The 20,706-nt window shown below is 36.4% G+C and overlaps 1 protein-coding gene across 2 annotated transcripts in view; it reads left to right on the top strand.

The window, feature by feature from the left end:
• LOC149799877 (uncharacterized) overlaps window positions 1-20,706 on the top strand; it is a 203,721-nt gene that overhangs the window by 21,633 nt on the left and 161,382 nt on the right. For both annotated transcript variants that reach the window (XM_089959317.1, XM_089959316.1), the window contains exon 2: window positions 20,163-20,223. In XM_089959317.1, coding sequence (XP_089815443.1) covers window positions 20,207-20,223 — 17 coding nt within the window. In that variant the 5' untranslated portion in view covers window positions 20,163-20,206. The remainder of the gene's footprint in view (window positions 1-20,162; window positions 20,224-20,706) is intronic.

Below are 20,706 nucleotides of genomic sequence, written 5' to 3'. Positions count from 1 at the left end.
TGGACAATATTGTGTGTATTTTCTTCATTAGCGCAGTCTTGGATATTCTTTAGAACATTAATGACTTATTTTGATCGTTACTCATCAAGAAACGATGAGAAAGCAGATCGATGGTTTAGTGACCATTATGGTTATCTTTTGCCTTTCGCTAGGAAACATAGCGTACATCAATGGCCCAATGACTTCCAACAGTGGAAGTCTATCTTCAGTTCACAACGTTGTCAGCCATGTCCAAAATAGATTGTTATTTGTTAAAATAATTGTTAGCTTTTTGAATTGTTAAGTCAAACATTTGTTAATTGTTAAATGTTGGTTGTTAGGTTTTTGAATAAATATGTTGTGTTTTGAAGAATAAGATGCGTCTGTCATTTGTTTGCCATTTCTTTGATGAACTACGCTCCTTGACTTCTCTCTATCCCTCTAATCAAACTATCCTAGCGTTTCAACTCTAAACATGTAGGGATTTTTCGATCGCGTCCGCGCTTGATCATTATAAAGCGGGATAATCTCGAGTCTGACCATCCGTTGTTGACTCATCCTCATATGAAGATGTGCTCAAGACTAGCCAAGTTGAACGAAGCTTACATGAATTTATATCGTGTCAGGAAAAGACTGATACCGAACCCTGCAGAGATAGAGAATGTCAGAATGTTGAAAGTGACTGAAGCCCTGATAGAAGAGCTCTTCAGAGAGGAAATCACGAAGGAGAAAGAAGAATGGACAGATAAGTACACACTTCAGAAACAACAGATGGTTCAAAAAGGGTAGCAGCAACAACAGCAGCAGCAGCAGCAGGAACCAGACAGAGATTTTGTCGACTATCGTGTAGACACCAAATAGTTCTCCTTCTCTTTCCTGTGGGAAGCCTGCCACTAGACGGCGACGCAATCTAAGACAATAAAAGATTGCCATAGCTCAACGTCCACAAAAACGGACCTTTTCAGGACTACCCAATACTCTAGAAAAGAGATACAACTTCAATTGCCAATGGTATGTTAGTAAGTTAGAAAGATAGAAGTGTGTCTATAAACACGTCATTTCTTTATCTGTGTTAGGAGTGTCTATATAAACATTTCGTTTCCGTAGCTTGTCAGATTTTTAATTAATGTTTGCCAGTAAAAAAGCGAGTAAGTGTTTATTTTGAGTCCGCGCGATCCATGTTTATATGGACTATATAAGTTTTGGCGACATGGGATGTTTTCCTTTACGACTGTGTTTGAAACATAAAAAGCGAACGCTCGTCATTCTAGTTACCCTTGTTGATTAGTCAGCTACGAAGAATGAGCAACAGACTAACGAAATTAGTTGAGCTTCAATGGCATCTTGAGATTGCCAGGCGTCTCCTAGAGGACATAACTACGGAGGAGAATGAAGAAATGAAGTTTGAAGAGGAAAAATAGAAGAAAGAATGGAAGGAGAAGGATACAGATATAATCCTCCTGATGATACCAATTTGTCATGTCAGACCAATATCGAGAAAGAAACCACCGCCAATTGTCACGGTGCCTCGTACAGAGGACTGGGATTCGAAGTTGCAGCTCCAAGCACGCTGGTCTAAACATCCCCAAGTGCAACGTATGAGATGAACTAGGAAACAGTAGCTTTGAGAAAGAAGAAAAAACCTTTTCAAGACCAACCAAATCTCTAGAAAAGAGAATATTCAAGTTGCCATTTTAAAAATGTGGAGTAGTGTGATTATAAACACTCACTCCTTCACTGCTGTGATTATGTGAGTGTGTATGTGTGTGTTTGTGTTGGTATAAGCTCGCGTTCGTTTGTGTGAATAGTAGAAAATGGATTTATTTTGGTTTGTTTGCTCCTTCCCGTGTGTGAATAGTAATTTGTGGTTAGTTATTTCTTTTTCGCGTGTGTGGATAGCAAATGTGTGGTTAGTTTTTCTTCTTCGTTTGTGTGGATAGTATATTTGTGGTTCGTTTTTCTTCTTCGCGTGTACGGATAGTATATCCGTGTTTGGTTTTTGCTCCTTCCCGTGTGCGGATAGTATATTTGTGGTTAATTTTTCTTCTTTGCGTGCTTGTGACTGTATGTTGTATGTTGTATGTGTTATATAAATGTAAGTCCCACTCTTTATTCCCGATTGAGGTTAGCCCGGGGCACACCTTCACACACGCACTTTGCTGACCTCACATAGTTACCAATATTCAGTACTGTGACGTCACCTTACCTGTTCCTACATTATTGCAACATTGTTATCAATCTCCCGTATCGTGATGGCAGACGCCATATAGACCCAACTTTCCCTTGTCCACAAAAAGGCCCAACATACCTAATATATAGATTCCATGTTAAATTCCCACTGTCCGTAATAGTGCCCTGTTTGATTTTTAAATCATTGTCCGTAATCGTGCCGGGGTTGGGGCCTTAATGTATTTCCCATACTCCGTATAAATCTTGTCCGTAAACAGCCCCTCGACCTTTTTGCTGGATCTCCCATTGTCCGTAAACAGCCCCCCTTAACTATTGCATACATCCCGCTGAGCTGAATGAATTAAACACATTACAATGATATGTGAGACCAAGGCAAATCCTCTCCATGCATTTATAATTGATAATAATGAATTTTTCAAGGTAATAGAAAATTAAAATTAAACTGAATGAGAATATTAATAACACACATTTTGACATTTTGTAAATTAAAAAAATTTAAACCTCAATTAGAGACTCTCGGCATTGAAAGCACGAGACGAAAACAACCCATAATCTACCGCCTCAAATCTATTTAATGGGAACAAAGGATAAGGATATTATCGGTGTGTTTTACGGACAATATTTGACCTCTTTTATACCAATGATATATAGTATAGAATTCGACTATTCTAAAATTCTAGCTATATTAGAAAGAAAGATAGTTTAATCATATTAGAAACATAAATGTGTTTATGGAACACGGATGCCCCCCCCCCCTCCAGTGACTGGAATGGCCCAAACACATAACCTAATGAGGATCTGACGAACGAAAAAATGGATAAGGTATCACTATACTCCCTTACAACTCCCGGGATGATAATCAGGTAGAAGCATAGACAGATTAAACGAAAGGCACGGATGTATCATATCCAATAGCCAGGTAAACTTTCTCTCTCTCTCTCTCTCACACACACACACACACACACACACACTCTCTATTTTACGACAACGTTCAGTTGCTCGATAGATGAAGGAATAAAAGAGACAACAACAACACAGAAGAAACATCTTCGAGGAAATAACAAGACAAACAGCATACGCGCAACATCAAAGAAGTGTATACATTTGTAATAGGGTCGGAAAACATACTGTTTCGTACAAGGGACACCTCTTAAGCAAATATATCATATGTTTACTTTTGAAGAACAAATAATGGCCTTGACAGCCCAGTGCTACTACATATACTTCAACCTTTTGTCTTGGTCAGTAGGTGAGATCGGCCGAAAAAGACTCATCGCTTATTTGATTCGTCAAGACTTAAATAAGTAACACCGATGATCGGACTTGTAAGAAACCAACTTTTCAAACTCGGTGGTCTAACTGATTTTCCAACTTTACCAAATCCAAAATTAGAAACTGGTAATGACAGAATAAACAAAATTCCTAAAATGTTGAAGAACATATTATTAACAAAATTCGTAAAATGTTGAAGAAAATATTATTAATGATTCCAAATTTAATGACGGACCTTGCCTAACTCTTATTTCAAGGACCAATTAAAGCATGACGAGAAAGCTATGCTGATACATTAATTCAAAAATATTGAGATAGATAATATAACAAATGTGGCATACAAGCAGCAATCGCTAATCAAGGGATCGACTGTGATCCAAAACAAAATTCAAGAGAATGTAAATATTTGACTTGTTCATCTCAAACATTAACAAGATATTCTATAATGTGCAAGGATGCAGAAAGGATGAATTCAATTATCATTGTATGAAGATAAATTCTGATGGTTAAATGATTCAGACGGTGCAGCATATTGATGGAATAAATTACATATTTAATGTTCATAATATATAGATCTATATTCGTGTCGATTGAAGATCTCATATGCATTACGCGATTTATCTACACATTAAATAGGTAACTCGTCCCTTCATTTTCCTACACTTAATAGGTCAGTTTGCTATCAGACTCTTCCTTCATCCTAATACACTGAATATACAGTTTGCTATCAGACTCATCCCTTCATCCTACTACACAGATTATTTGCTATCAGAGCAGATGTTGCTGGTCACTATGCTATAATAATGAATGCTGTCTACTATTATCCCTCTCACTCCGTGTATATATATATATATATATATATATATATATATATATATATATATATGGCAGGTGTAACTCATCCCTTCATCCTACTACACTGAATAGGTCAGTTTGCTATCAGACTCATCCATTCATCCTACTACACTGAATAGGTCAGTTTGCTATCAGACTCATCACTTCATCCTACTACACTGAATAGGTCAGTTTGCTATCAGACTCATCACTTCATCATACTAAACTGAATAGGTCAGTTTGCTATCAGACTCATCCATTCATCCTACTACACTGAATAGGTCAGTTTGCTATCAGACTCATCACTTCATCCTACTACACTGAATAGGTCAGTTTGCTATCAGACTCATCACTTCATCCTACTACACTGAATAGGTCAGTTTGCTATCAGACTCATCCATTCATCCTACTACACTGAATAGGTCAGTTTGCTATCAGACTCATCACTTCATCCTACTACACTGAATAGGTCAGTTTGCTATCAGACTCATCACTTCATCATACTAAACTGAATAGGTCAGTTTGCTATCAGACTCATCCATTCATCCTACTACACTGAATAGGTCAGTTTGCTATCAGACTCATCACTTCATCCTACTACACTGAATAGGTCAGTTTGCTATCAGACTCATCACTTCATCCTACTACACTGAATAGGTCAGTTTGCTATCAGACTCATCACTTCATCCTACTACACTGAATAGGTCAGTTTGCTATCAGACTCATCACTTCATCATACTGCACTGAATAGGTCAGTTTGCTATTAGACTCATCCCTTCATCCTACTACACTGAATAGTTTAGTTTGCTATCAGACTCATCCCTTCATTTTGCTACACTTAATAGGTCAGTTTGCTATCAGACTCTTCCTTCATCCTAATACACGGAATATACAGTTTGCTATCAGACTCATCCCTTCATCCTACTACACAGATTATTTGCTATCAGAGCAGATATTGCTGGTCACTATGCTATAATAATGAATGCTGTCTACTATGATCCCTCTCACTCCGTATATATATATATATATATATATATATATATATATATATATATATATATATATGGGAGGTGTAACTCATCCCTTCATCCTACTACACTGAATAGGTCAGTTTGCTATCAGACTCATCCATTCATCCTACTACACTGAATAGGTTAGTTTGCTATCAGACTCATCACTTCATCCTACTACACTGAATAGGTCAGTTTGCTATCAGACTCATCCATTCATCCTACTTCACTGAATAGGTCATTTTGCTATCAGACTCATCCATTCATCATACTACACTGAATAGGTCAGTTTGCTATCAGACTCATCCATTCATCATACTAAACTGAATAGGTCAGTTTGCTGTCAGACTCATCCATTCATCCTACTGCACTGAATAGGTCAGTTTGCTATCAGACTCATCCATTCATCATACTACACTGAATAGGTCAGTTTGCTATCAGACTCATCACTTCATCATACTACACTGAATAGGTCAGTTTGTTATCAGACTCATCCATTCATCCTACTACACTTAATATATATATGCAAGAACAAATCCACATGAATATTTTATTTTTATTTTTTCTTAGCGCCTATGATTAATCTTTCTCCTGTTACTGCTTTTGGTTTCATTCAGACCCTCTCACTCGCGCTGCCTTACAAAATGCATTATTTCGGCACACAGAACAATCATGTCTCTATTTCATGAAAGTCGAATGTATTTGACTTATGAAATAGGTTCAAGGGTAAAGGCAGTGATACTTTTCATAACATCAAATCTGATGGAAACAATATTGCTAGATGTGCGAAGAATATATTAGCAAAAAAAGAAAACCAGTAATTGAAAAGGGCGTTCTACAACGTTGCAACCATCATTGAATGCAGCCCTGCACTTTCAATATTTAATATTACCAATGTATGCATTTTTCAAACGGGGATCGCTCTATTGGATAATTGACCTCAAAAACGTTACCTATGTTGTAAAATTCAACATTATCAGTTCAGTGTGTCACTTATAACGTTGTTGTGATGCAAAAGGCGATAACATGGTTACTATTTGCATGAGAAGTCTACCCCTAGCTTATTGAGGAATGGGAGCGTCGTGAAGTTTTAAGACTTAAGTACTTTTCTGCATTTAAGTGAATTAGAAATACGTGGTCCGAGTTTGACGGAGGTTGTGTTTTTTTTTTACTTCAGCTACACATATGAAACCTTTTGCCAATTATCTATTTGATGACTCTAGTGAGACAAAATGGACGCTGCCTCCACCCGCCACTCGCCTCCGCCCACCCTCACCCCATGTTTGTAAGCCTGGGCCCACTGTTCTTTGTTATCCTGCAACTCACCTTATAATGGAATAAAACTGAAGAACGACTGTACTTAAATAGGTCGTTTTGTCGCATGAAAGCGGAAATCTGGTCAATGAATGGACAGATCTGAGTGGGGGACATGCCTCGGCACTCTTTTCATACACTAACAATACCAAGGATGTGGAAATACTGTATAGTATTATCAACAGAAGCAGAAAATTATTACCTTCTTATTGGATCAGTCCAAGGACGTTAACGTATGTTGGCCCGAGATGAAAAAGTGCTAGTACAGTAAAATTTTATCCTAGCCCCCCTCTAGCGAAGTACAGACTATGGAGACCTTAGATAATTAGTTTGCTTGCTGGGAGAGTGGTTCGCTGCATTTCTGTATATGAAGGTGCTTGACAATCCTTTGATATTCATTTGAAGAACATGCTAAGTTTTTTCCAGAGATGGTACTTCTAAATAATGATTGTTATAGAGTAACAAGGCTCTGAACATAATGGTCATCAGTATTATTGTTTTTGAAAGAACATAAAAGTTTCAATCCGAAATCTGTATGCAAATCTAAAAGTACGTTTTAGCCCTGTATTTCGTGCTCTGTTGCTTTGATTATACGGATATTCATTTTTATAAACTAATAGCTCTTTGGTAGCCCTTAGTTCAACTGTAAACCGGTGCTTAATCAGTAATGCTTATAGTTTGCATTTTATTAGCTCTACCGTCGCCAGACATCGTTCGAAGTCTTTAACCGTTGTAAACCATAAGCTCTATTGATCGATTCTCGACATTCTTTCCGCTGTTATAGATATTACTGCGGAAACATCCTTTAAGATAACTTTACGTTTGAGAATTTGTTTCCAGATCAGTCACGTCGCCTGTCTCATGGACTCATATGTCCAATTCCGTAAACTTTTGACAGCAGCTTTTCGTAAGGCTTTTGAGCTCGTTTTAAAAGTGTTCTGCCGCACGTTACACAATGAATTTCAGATCGCTGCCACTGCAAGGGGCCCAGTTTTTGAGGTCGGACTCTCCAGTTGGGTAGAAGCAGTACGCTACTGCAGCAACTTAATCTCATAGTAAGCCTTATTATTATCAGCAATATGTCCAGGTTTCGTATAACGAGTTCTTTTAACCACAAATTTGCCATTGCGCTCTTCTGTCATTCTTGTCTACTATCTTCCACTCCCGCTTCCAGCCTCCTTATATCCATCATCCACCCCATCACCCCTGAACGATAAATGTGACGCAAAAGAGAAACGCATTGCCTGCCGGAACATCTACATGGAGAGTGACTTCGCTTGCTTCGGTCATTTAACCATGTAAGATTAGAATGTCGTCTCCTACTCGGTATCATACCATATGTTCATAGTCCCCACGTCAAAACGGGTTTTTGTCTACGACGAGAACAGTGCAAAATACAGACGCATGTCCGTCGGGTTCAAAATTGTTCCTTGATTTCGCAAATAAAACGATACAAATCAAGGTCTGGAAGAAGGGACAGGGTGCGTCGCTTGCTCTTCGAAATGAAAGGGGATTTCATCGGCGATTCTAATATGACCAAGGCGTCCTAATGCATATCTTACGGTTCCCGCTACCTATTACGATGTCTAAAAGAGAGGGAATTCTACACCAATCGTCTGTTTGGGATTGAATTTATTCCGATGTTGCTGCAGTGCTTTACGAGTTCTGTGATCAACGCTTCGTATTCACAACGCAGTACACTTTATTACTGTGTATGCACCATTATGAATGGAAATACCTTAGCGGATATACGCTTTTAAAAAATAATACTGATTAAATACCATTAGGAGCTAGCCGTAGAAGTTGATGTTCTTTTTCTTAATACATAAGGCGCTCTGGTTAAGTGCACTGTGCCACTAGCCCTGAAAATTGCGTGGCGTACCTTAAAGCCAATGCTGCTCGCCCTGAAAGACGTTTTACAATCTCTGCGAGGTCTATATGCTCGTGTTAACAAAATATAAAAATGCAAAATTTAACAAGTATAATAATATTCTTTAAAACAAGCGCTCTTGTAATTTAGAGCTAAGAAACGGACCGGTAAAGTGTCTCTCTTTGTGTGGTGGGGGATACTGGGTGGGCGCGCCATCCATAACGTCTTTAGGGAGGCTACACAAAATATGCGCATGCTCTTTCAATATCACTAGTTTTGTGACATTTCAAAAGCAAAAAGCATAGTTGCGTAAGATGTGGAAATCTGAATGTATGGTGAATGGCGATATGGCCGTGGTTGGGGCATCGCCTACATGTTGTAAAATCACCTCTCTTCTGTAACGAATAAATGAATCAAGCTCGGCACATCGATTGACCTAACTGCTGAAAGATATCTAAAACGTCCCACTAACTGGATTCTCATTTTCCTAAATATTACACACTTTCATAATGGGTAACGAATGAGAGAGAGAGAAAGAGAGACAGACAGACAGACAGAGACAGAGATTTTGGTAGTTATGACTGAACACATTAACAAAGTTTAAGCGTGCTTGAAGATTGTGAAAACCCTCTGATAGGACCAAGTATCACAAGAGTAGCCGTGGGCTCAAGAAATTTCTGAGATTGGAATGCGGTTGCTTTATGTTTAACAGACTTGCACAAATTATTAGCCATCAAAAACAAGAATCACCAATATAAAAAACGTAAATAATTAATTGTTTTCATATCTATTTTAGGAAGGCAAGAGACGTATATTTATATGGAATTATTTATTTTTATTCTTTTACCATGCGATTAATGACTGTATTTTTGCATCAATAAAAGGGCGTTTGGAAAACGTACAATCATTCTAGGATAGAGACGTTATCCCATTCAACATCTATATAATGCGATATATTTAATATAAATGTGTACTTTGTAATATTCTGAAATATTCGCATTATTGCATGGGTTATGAGGCTTCGTGTATTAGTGAACCTGATAAGACCCATTTCATTAATTATCTCTCCTCGAGGGGGATCGTTACGGCAGTTCATATCGCTTGACCCTAATTGACTGATGCACAGCATGAGCAATTCTGCTAAGGTTGGATATTAACGTCTTAGGATTCATCTTTGTTTTGTTTTCCACATCTTTGCTCATCTTAAAATTATGTTACAATCATTTATGTTCAGAAATATGATGTTACATTTAAAATTTAAGCGGCAAGGCGGTATTTGGTATAAAGAGGGCCTGGTTAAGGCTGGGGAGAGGGGCGGGGCACATTTTCAGATAGCCTTATGGATCAAAAAACCTTTCTCTAAAAGCGGTCTATAAACTGACCTTATAGTTGTTTAATTATTATATCTATATTAGACGATTTAGATCATGACAACAATGATTTACCACCTTGGTCCATAAAAGAAATTAATTTTTGTTCTTCAGCAAGCGATGGAGTCATTACTGGCATCCATAATGAAAGTTTTGTTAATCTTACCATATAACTGTGAGCAGCAGCAGGACGCCAGATTGCATCATTGTCATTGGCTTTTCCTACAAGCACAACTGTATGTTTAGCTCCTAAATCCAAAGATTTAACATTTATCGACGTGTAGCAAAGCCTAAGTTGAAATTTTCGTTCTTCGATGCAGCTTCAGTTCCAGCTGCATTCATTGTTACGTTTGCATGTTCAGATTGATTAGATGTATCTTTAGCAAACATCATTGATGGGCCAGCTGATCTTGCATAATCATCTGAATATCTTGCTAAACCTATTATCGTTGTAGCAACGTCGACGTCCTTCTGAATTGATTCAATATTTCTTCCATCACTAATAGATGTGGCATTGTCAAACAACGCCATAATACCATTGTTAACAAAACCAGGAAAATCACCGATTGCAACTGCAACTGCTGTACCATTTTCTTGCAAAATTCTACCATCTACTTCAATAAATGTTTCGGCGGGTAAGAAATATCTACTTGTATCTTGAACTTGTAATTCGATTCTTCCACGCTGATTTGGTTGTCTTGCGTCTTAAGAATAAAATTGATAATCACGTATACATTCATCCTTGAGAACTGGTGCGTCTATATCGAACGCTGGATCGGATACATTAAATATTGTATTATCTTTATCATCGTCTAAAACGAAGACCACTTCCTGCTATTAAACTTGGAGTTATATTTCGTTCTGCTTCACCAGCCAACTCTGATAGGTTTTGATTTGCAACTTGATTTAACATTTTACTGACATTTACAGGCATAACTTCAGTGCTACGTAATTTTACTGGTTCTGGTTTTCTGCTTACTGTGTGTGTGTGTGTGTGTGTGTGTGTGTGATTTGGATTTTTAACGTAGCTCTAACAATTTTTCAGTCATATCGCTACGATGTCTGCAGTGTGGCAGTTTTTAGTGATGTCTAGCACTGGGGCATCATGCCGCAGACATGTGGCATGATGTCCCACCCAGTCACATTATCCTGACACCGGGCCGACCAGTCCTAACACTAACCTCTTAATACTGAGCGCCAAGCGAGGCAGCTGTTAGTACCATTTTTGTAAGTCTTTGGTATGACTCGGCCAGGGATCGAACCCACGACCTCCCGCATCCGAGGCGGACGCTCTAACCACTAGGCCACCGGAGCGGTCTTTCTGTGTACTAATCGCGCTAATCTATCCTTGACTGTCGAGAACGCTTTACTGGCAAAATTATCAATAGCATTAATACCTTTATCACTAAGAGCCTCAATAGCCTTCATTCCTAGTTATTTTGCAATCATTATTGCTTTTGGGGCTATCCTTCTAAATAGATCTTGAACAACATCACCAAGTCCATCTCCGTAAATCGCATTGTAAATTGGTAATCGTGCGTTCAATACCCTGACCATTACAGGTCAACGTTGTGTACTGTGTATAATCATTTTCTGAATTACATGTTGATTGATTAGTTGTTTGTTTTAGTCACTGTGATAATCATCAGAAATTTCATCGATGAGAGAACGATACATGTTGCGATCCATAATACCGCCAATAAATAATCTTCGACAAATATCAGATATTTCATTAATAATTTCCGGTGAATTATTTCCTGCGCGTTTTCCTCCAATCAGAACTTCTAATCTATCTACATTGGTAAGACCACTTCCTACTGGCGTAGTTGAGTAAAAACCACTTCCTATATGACCATCATCATCATCATCCTTTGTTTGTGGAAAAGGTTTATATTTTTAGTCGAAATATAAAATCTCACTTGTTCTGCTGAATTTTAGTCTCTTTCTGTATCTCACTCCCACTTTTCCTGTAGTTTTCTTTTATTAACTTCTACATCACGCTTAAAATCAATAAAACTCTGACTATACTCATTTGGAATGTTGTTACAATATACGGAATGTTGTTACAATATACGGAATATAAATCTTTAATACAATCTCGTTTTCTTTTATTATATATACTCTTTAGAAAATTTAAAAAGGCGTATGAATTATTTTGAATCTGCAGGACCTGATTTTGTATTCAGTAATTGTTGCCGATTTAAATCAATGATTTTTTTAAATACCTACAGTAGTAAATCTATCTTTAATGATAGTTAGTTCTGGATCTTCTTCTTCTTGCTGGGAAGATTGTGGTTTTTGTTGTGACCGAGTAATTCGTGACCCGGGAGGTTGTAGTACTTTTTGTTCTCGCTCTGTTTGTTGCTGTGGTGGAGGTAGTTCATATGTAGGTTCTTGCTTGGGAGGCTGTGGATCTGATTGTCTTGGTAGCCTTGGTAGTTTTTGTTTCTCATCTTCTAACTGATGTGGAAAATTATTTATTCCCCTAGCATAATTAATGTAGTTTATATCGTTAATATCAATCTGATAAAGTCCTTGATGTACACAATACACCCAATTATACATGTGTTACGACTAACACTTTTAACATGTTTAGGCATTTAAAAATATTCTTCTTCAAGCATAACCTAACACAGCAAACGTAGATAATTTAACTATATATTTATGACTTTTATTTCATTAACCCCTTTATCAGTAAATTTTACTATAAATTGAACACCTTTTCTTCCCTTTGGTTTTTCCTTTCTTGGTTTTTCTATAGATTATTTTATATCTGCTAGTTCATCAAGTATTTCTTCACCTAAATCAGCAGGAGGAGGCTGAGCAGCAACTATTGCGGGTGGAAATTTTTGTAAAAGTCTTTTTGCTCCCTTAGTATATTTAGCAGTCTGTTCTAACATTGGACGAAGACTTTCAGTAACTGCTGCAGCTTTCTCAGTAACCTTTGTCATGGGTTTAAATAACTTTTCTGTACCTTCTGAAAATTCAACGTTTGCTTCTTGACGTTCTTGAAGTTTTTGTCTAAGAGAATCACGAACAGGCAAAAACCTTTTGATTGCTTCCAATCTTTATCTAGCTAATCTAACTGTATAAGAGTCCATACCTGGTGTCATTATTGATATTATAATGTTCTAATTATAGCAGCAGAGGGGGCGCGACCTCTGAAACGTCCGGTGGGTTAACAGAAAAACACAAATTTCGACAAAAACACTAAAGACAAAAATAAAGTAACAAAACAAATTAACCCCAAGAGAGACTCTTGGAGAGAGACTCTGAAAAAAAAACTCTCGCTAAAGTTGGAGGCTTTGGTTTAGCGTCAGTGACCTTATTTGTTTCATTTTTTTCGTCTCAGGTTTTAGTTATAAAATTAGGTTTCAGCAAAAGGTCTGTTCGCCTCCTCTGCTGCTGCACGAACTGTAAACCAGCATACATTGCTTCAGCAATATTTAATATTGTACATCAACATACACCGCTTATGCGCTATCAAATTGTACATCAATACACACTTATGTACAAATTATAAACCAATATAAACTGATCATGCGCTATCTAGTTGTACATCAACTAATAAACACTGCTCAAATGTACATTGTACATCAATATATACTACTTACGCACTATCTAGTTGTACATCAACCAACATATATTGCTCATGTACTACATAACTGTCAAATAAACATCGTATAACAGAGACTGCTCATGCTCTATTATGGTTGCTGGGCAAGTCAAACTAAACGTTGTTACATGCATATTACATTATTATAATCTTGTACTAATCTGTATTATTCTTCTTTCATTTTCTGTCCACTGTTAGAAGTTGTTTTTGTGCCATATGTTTTACCCTACTAACCAGACATTTCAAAGGCGAAAGTACAAAATATCTGAATAAGGATAACAAATATAAACTTAACCATCTGGTTAATCATATGTATTACATGCCACAGTAAGATACAAGCTATGGAGCTTTCATCACCTCTACTACTAATGCACACAATGCCCTCCTCAAGTCCTTTCCTCTTGTCTGTATGGACCCCACCCCACCCCCACCCCTTCCCAATTAAGAAACGTACTTTGTGCCTCACTATACCACCGAAATACCTCATAAAACATGTGCTCTTTTCAACTGTGGTGATATTTTCTTTGTTTGCTGTTTCTATGTTTTTATCTGTTACATGTTTCGGTTTTGTTTATTTGTTGAATGATTAATTCCAATATCAATGTGTTTTTGTATGATTAGGCATTTTAGAGAGATGTCACTCCGAAATTAATCACACGCAATCAGTTCTTTGGTTGCAAAATAAATATGTTAAATACGTTGTGTTGGAAAAGTGGTTCTGTGCTAACAACGTGCACCTATTGTTACATGTCCTTATTTATCATTCTCCTTAAGAAATACCTAGCTGTGTCACCAGATTATATGGATCGAAGGATAAGCGATACCTCTGATTCGTACTTGTGCGTCACTTTATAGTTATACTTTTCATGCATGTACAGTTTATTTATCAACCAAAATCCAGTAGGTTGGTACCTATATCTGAGTGATAGATGCCACTTTTCTGAAGAGTGAGTTCTTGCACACGACGAATCTTTACTTTCGACACGGTTTCATTTATAGCGATGAGCGCATGATTGCATGGTTTAGGACGGATGAGCATGTGAGTTAGGAAACGGTACTTGTGTGATACATGCTTTCGTTATGGCAATGGTTCGATTTCTATTTGGAACGACTTATACCTCCTTGTCAATATTTCATTAGTTGGGTGTCATTCTAGATAAATATTTATCACAGAATGGTTTATCCCGACATACAACTTGCGATCCAAGAATAATCGTTTAGCCCCTTGGTTGTTGTATGGGTTTATAATTTTCTTTTTCTTTTTCTTAACGGCACATCTAGTGTTTAGGCAATATCTTGCTGTAGAAATATTATATAATAACTGAGCCGGTGACGCATAGTGTCTACTAACCTGGTATATAAGCGAATCCGCAACAATAAGATGACGGGTCTAACGCTCCAAAACCGGATATACGACGCTGCCTGGCATATACGTGTTCTGTCTCTCTCTCTCTCTCTCTCTCTCTCTCATACACACACACACACACACACACACCTACATACAAAGAAACACACATACAAACAAACACACACGCGACTTCTAAGTTTTTCCAGAATACTTGTAAAGCAACAAGCATTTGTGTTTTGCCAGATTCGTGGTAAAACAACATTAATTCTTAATGTTAAAAGGAGGCCTAATTGATTAATAGTGCGTGTCAACCATTACAATTTTTGTATAACAAATTGTTTGTATGCATCTACTAAAGCTGCTGGTACAGGAATTTGAAGATGAGTTTTAAGCAAATCATGACATCAATCATCAGCGATATCAAAGTGAGTTATATCAATCTGTATCTTGTTTATCATAATAGAGTATAAACCACAAATTCAATTTCCATAGACTTTACCGTTGATTTTTGGTCAAAATGCTATACTTTTCTAGTCAGATAGTCAAATCACTCTTACATCTTATGAAGACCCCATTGAAGAGTGCATGCATGCATTCATTAATCAATTCCTTACTTTAGAGTTTTATCCCTTTCCGGTTCATTCTACAAAATCTTCCCTCCCCGCCCCCCCCCCCCCCTTCCCCCCGTCTCAGCATTGTAGCTGACCCCTATGCCATCTCTGGAAGGTTTGTTCGTAATACTTTTCGCATTGGGAAAAATCTTCAACAATAAAGAAATACAAAACCATCAGAGCGTTCCCAGGCCACCCCGATGAACAGAACAACTTTAAGTTATTATAATGTTATTCAACATCAAGACCAGCTTTATAGCAGCTGCGATTACTTATAATGAATTTTTAAGGCATTTGACAATAAGGAATACATTAAACCTCGATGAAAAGAACCCAAGAAACTCCTTTTTTTGTAAATAACGCTGTTTTTTAGATTAAACAGAACGTGAAGTGCCACCATGGCTGAGCTTTGATAATAGACAAGAGAACAAGGCAAGTCTTCTCCTAGCAAATGTAATTACTCATAATGAAATATTTAAGGCTCTTGCAAATAAGTAATATATTGAATCACGATGACAACAATTCAACGAACATCGTTTTATAAATATTATATGCTTTGGCATGTTTAAATTAAATAAAGCTTGAACTCACACTATGGCAGGAGATTGATAGTAGACCATATCTTGAAACACCCGATATTGAAAGAACGGGAGTAATACAACCCGTTAATTCATTGCTCAACTTATTGAAAGGGACAAAATGGAAACGATATTATCAACGCGTTTTATGGATAATATTTGACCTTTCACATATAAATGATATGTAGTATTGAATTATATGGTTAGCTTAAGTACGATATCTTGGCTAAAAGAGAATGAAACTCGAAAGAAGTCCATGGAACACGGCTGACACGCCACTGTACATAAAATGGTTCAAATATAAAAAGTAACCTTGAATCATGGTATGAGGAGCAGACGTACGGGCCCATGGATATTGTGTCACAATAGACCCCGACCTCTGCAGGACTGTTGTGCGACATAAAAGAACAAAAAAAATGATCTTGATTTGGACAATCCGATATCGAGTCGATATTACCCTGTCCCTCTTATATATATATATATATATATATATATATATATATATATATATATATATATATATATATATATATATATATATATATATATATCCCTCTGTGTCTCTGTCTCTGTCTCTCTCTCTCTCTCTCTCTCTATATATATATATATATATACACACACACACACACACACAGAGAGAGAGAGAAATTAAATTAAGAAATATTTTATAGATATCTAACAAAAAACTATATGCTGGAGATATTGTCGATTGAAGAATCAGTAAATGAAACACAGCAGTGAAATAAAAGATATGCATACAATCGGGACTATTAGGAAGCAGGACTGGCTTTAAAATGCTACCTGGTAGTCAAGCAGAAAAAGATCATTTTAAAACAAAGATGTCGTAGATCATTACAAAGAAATTTGCCTTAAAACTCTCCGTCCTAGGAATCTTCGCTGTCTTTGACGCGTGCGACTTTAAAGTATTTGGTAGTCTTATATTGGCCGCAATAGTCCCACCGCTTTTTAGATTTATCAACACTTAAATGAGCAACACCGAGTTTAAGATGATTAAGAAAGTACTTCAAAATAATATGAACAAATTGACTTCCAAAATATACTAAGTTATAAATGATAAACTGATAATGGCAAGGTAAACAAAATATGAAAACTATTTTATGAAAAACTATATATATTAAAAGGGAGATAACTCAAAGAAACGTATCTGACAGCCAGCTATTCAAAGTGTTTGTCGAAATGATCTTAGTACACATGCATCCTATGTTTCACAAATATCCCTCAAACGATTCAGCAGTTACAAATAGCACACATAATTGTCATAGTTAGCGCATTTATCTCTTGAAATAAACTGCGCTATACCACTGTCAGGTTGTTATCGTGGAAAACATTTTATTTTAAATATACCGATTACTCTCTTGTCATAATCATCAACTTAACAACCCTCATTAAAATACTGTTATTATAGTTTTAGCACACCCTCCCTTTAGTTTGTACTCCCTATCTATTTAAAAAATGAATAGAATAAAGTGGATATATAACGTTAAGTACCCGTTTGGAAATAAGTTGATCAATTGGAACTAAATTTCATTTCCGTTAACTAATGATATCGCAACTGCACGTGAATGATCCTTTAACACCGCCAGAGCTAGCTATATCAAAATGACGGTCATCATTTACAAATAGTGTTATTACATTTCACTTGACTATATATCAACATAAGAGAACATAAGCAGTCATATTTCTCCTCTCGTTTGCCCATTGATCATCTGTTTTCCCCATTTAGTTACTATTCGTATTGGAGAGAGTAACTTACGTCCACTTATTGTTTCTTTCACACCTTGGAAAATCAATATATCGTTTGATGGAAGTCACTAAACAGCCAGAGTCGCATATCTCCCTCTCGTTCTCAGCTAGTAAAGCCAGACTTCTTGCCGTTACAAAATAATATCGTTGATATTCACGTTGAACGTCTTATGTCTTCCTGGTTTACTTTGAATTATAACAAACCCGCATGTATCTCAGCCAGCAAAAGGCCAAGTTAGCTAACTCACTGAGATCAGCTTTGACTACAAACATGGTTAAGTCCTCGACGCCATGTCTGGTGACTGCGCAATTTCGTTCGAAAATGTCAAGAGGAATTTTGTTTATGATTTTGTTGTAGCTTCTAATTGACATGATCGCGGATTTGGGCTGCTTCCTGCGAGTGCATACTTACTGCTAAGATTCATGTCGCGCTTCGCGCGATTCCGCACGTGTAAATGTTGACCCCATTGGAAAAAATATATCGCTTGATAGACATTGGGGACACATTTACCTTGTTACGAAGGTAAAGGCCTTTACAGAAGCTGTTTTATCTACCTTGAGAGGGAAGCTCTTCAGATCAGTCAAAAACTTCCAAGGACTATGTAATCAACAATGGCGTTCGTGGAATACGGAATCTTTGAAATTGATAAAGGCAGTTCTTCAAAATATAGGATTATATTATTTAAGGTTAAATAATGTAAATGATACAAATTAGTACCATAATGAGGTATATTAAAAGCGATTGGAATTGAAAGAATATTGAAACATTTCCCGAATAAAGTGTGCTTTGTCTTGCTGTTTAGGATGTCAAACAATATATTATCTGCTGTAATGGGTCAACTGAATAAAATTATATATTAATAAAGAAAATGTTTCAAATTTTAAATTAATGTTTTGAAAGACGATTTATATTACTTCTTTGAGGGTGAATTCTTTACGGAGGCTAGGCTGAGTTTGGTTAAGAAATAGTATTAAAACGATCGAATATTCTGAAACATCGACATTCAATAAAATTAAGAACAAAATACAAATGAAATGGAAACATACTAGTTTTACGTATTAGGTGAAACATATGGAAAACATTTCATTTAAATCATTGTTCACTTTCCTTGAGATACTTATTGACTTGTAATAGCGATTAACTCTTTCAGTGTCTGTCTCTTACAGTTTTTCACTTCTTCCTCTTGTTTACACTGCACCATGATGGCCTTGTATATAATAGGAATTAGCTCGTACTTCACTCATATACAATTAATGTATAGCCTGATTGCTATTTTTTCACTAACTTTTATTCTGTTCAGTTTGGTAGTTCTATATTTAAACAAATTATTTAATCTGATTAATGCTGACAAGTGAACAGGAAAATATGACATGCATCTGCAAAATCGACAAAAATCCTATCTAATTTGAAGTGCTTTCTATGTTTGCGTTCATTTCGGCAACTTATGAGTATGCGCAGCTAAGTGTCAGAATATCTGAGCCTGGTATGCATGTTTTTGCCAATATAATAACTTCTTGATGTGCATCGCTTTGATCTTTGCGAGAAAACACATTTTCATAACATTAAAAGGGTCTACATTTCAAAGGAAAATTTCAGATGGATATGATGTTTTTACATTATTCAATAAATCATTTGTAAATATATGAAAATAAATCTATAAACAGAAATACCTATTCATTTCCTACGGAGAAATAGTATCCATGGATATACGGAAATAAATAGGAAATTCTGAGCTTGTCTAATGTGCGTATTTCTTGTTTTACAACTGTTTAAATTAACTATGTGACAGATTATGGGTATCAACAGTGTTATGGTACCAAGGTGAGCATGAGTACCTGAAGAATATTTTAATAGAACGTATGGACATTCAGTGTCCATACTGACATATGTGTGATTGTCATTATTGTTCTGCTATAGGATTTGAAATTTGTCATCGTTTTTCGCATAGTATGCACAATAGTATAAGATTGTTTTTTTCACACGGTGATAAATATATATTGTATAAGGTCTAATTTTGAGTAGCATTGAACAGTTTCATACCTAGAAAACACCTTATTTTAAAGGTCAAGGTCTTACATAAATGTTTATTTGGGCAAATTATATTGTTGAGGAAGACATTTGATCATTCAGCAAGTGTAGTCATCCATATTTACAGGGATTTAAGGAAGCCAGGATGTAATCTTTATCAAATACTACCTCAACCTATACAGAAGAAAATTGTAACTCTTTATTCGTTTTGAATACCTGTAAGGACGTTCATACTTCTAACCGGTACAAGTGACATTTATGTAATCTAGTCACTACTATGTATCTTTACTCTTGTTAAAATATTTCTAAATAACACGTGCCACTCGTGCGATTTATAAATTTTAGTGTGGTCGCTACATTTTCATAAATCTTTTCAGATGTTAACGAGACCGAGAGAGAATCCATATCAACTGTACTAAGCATGGATACCGAAATGGAGTAAGTACCGTTAGTTTTTGTTGTTGCTAAATATACCTGCTTTTGAACCGGTGTGTGCATTTTTCACTACTGAATGTACTTTACGAAGGCTCCAGTGAAATAAACATAACCCCGTTGGTATTTAAAGCTATTACAGACATATTTCTCCAAACTGGTAAGAAGAATCAATCGTACTGATAACTTAAGCAATACATATACTATATACATATGACGGAAACACTTTTGAACAGTGCAAACGAACCCAAGCGCTTTCGAAATCTGCAGATTCCTCTTCTAGGGCACTAAGCCACAAAAGATAATTATACAGAAAACATCGTCATAAAAAACAAAAACGCGGGCAACATACAAAGTCTACATTTTGTCTGCTGTGGATAAAAAACAATCAAATAATAAACAAATTAATATACGTGAAAAAAATCAGCTATAGTTGTCAGTAGGGAAAATATATGCAGCGAATTAGTTATGCATTGAGATAAACCTAGA

Source organism: Sinohyriopsis cumingii, chromosome 5 (assembly GCF_028554795.1).
Source record: "Sinohyriopsis cumingii isolate HCF-2022 chromosome 5, ASM2855479v2, whole genome shotgun sequence".
Lineage (NCBI taxonomy): Eukaryota > Metazoa > Mollusca > Bivalvia > Unionida > Unionidae > Sinohyriopsis > Sinohyriopsis cumingii.
This window is presented reverse-complemented; position numbering and strand designations above follow the sequence as displayed.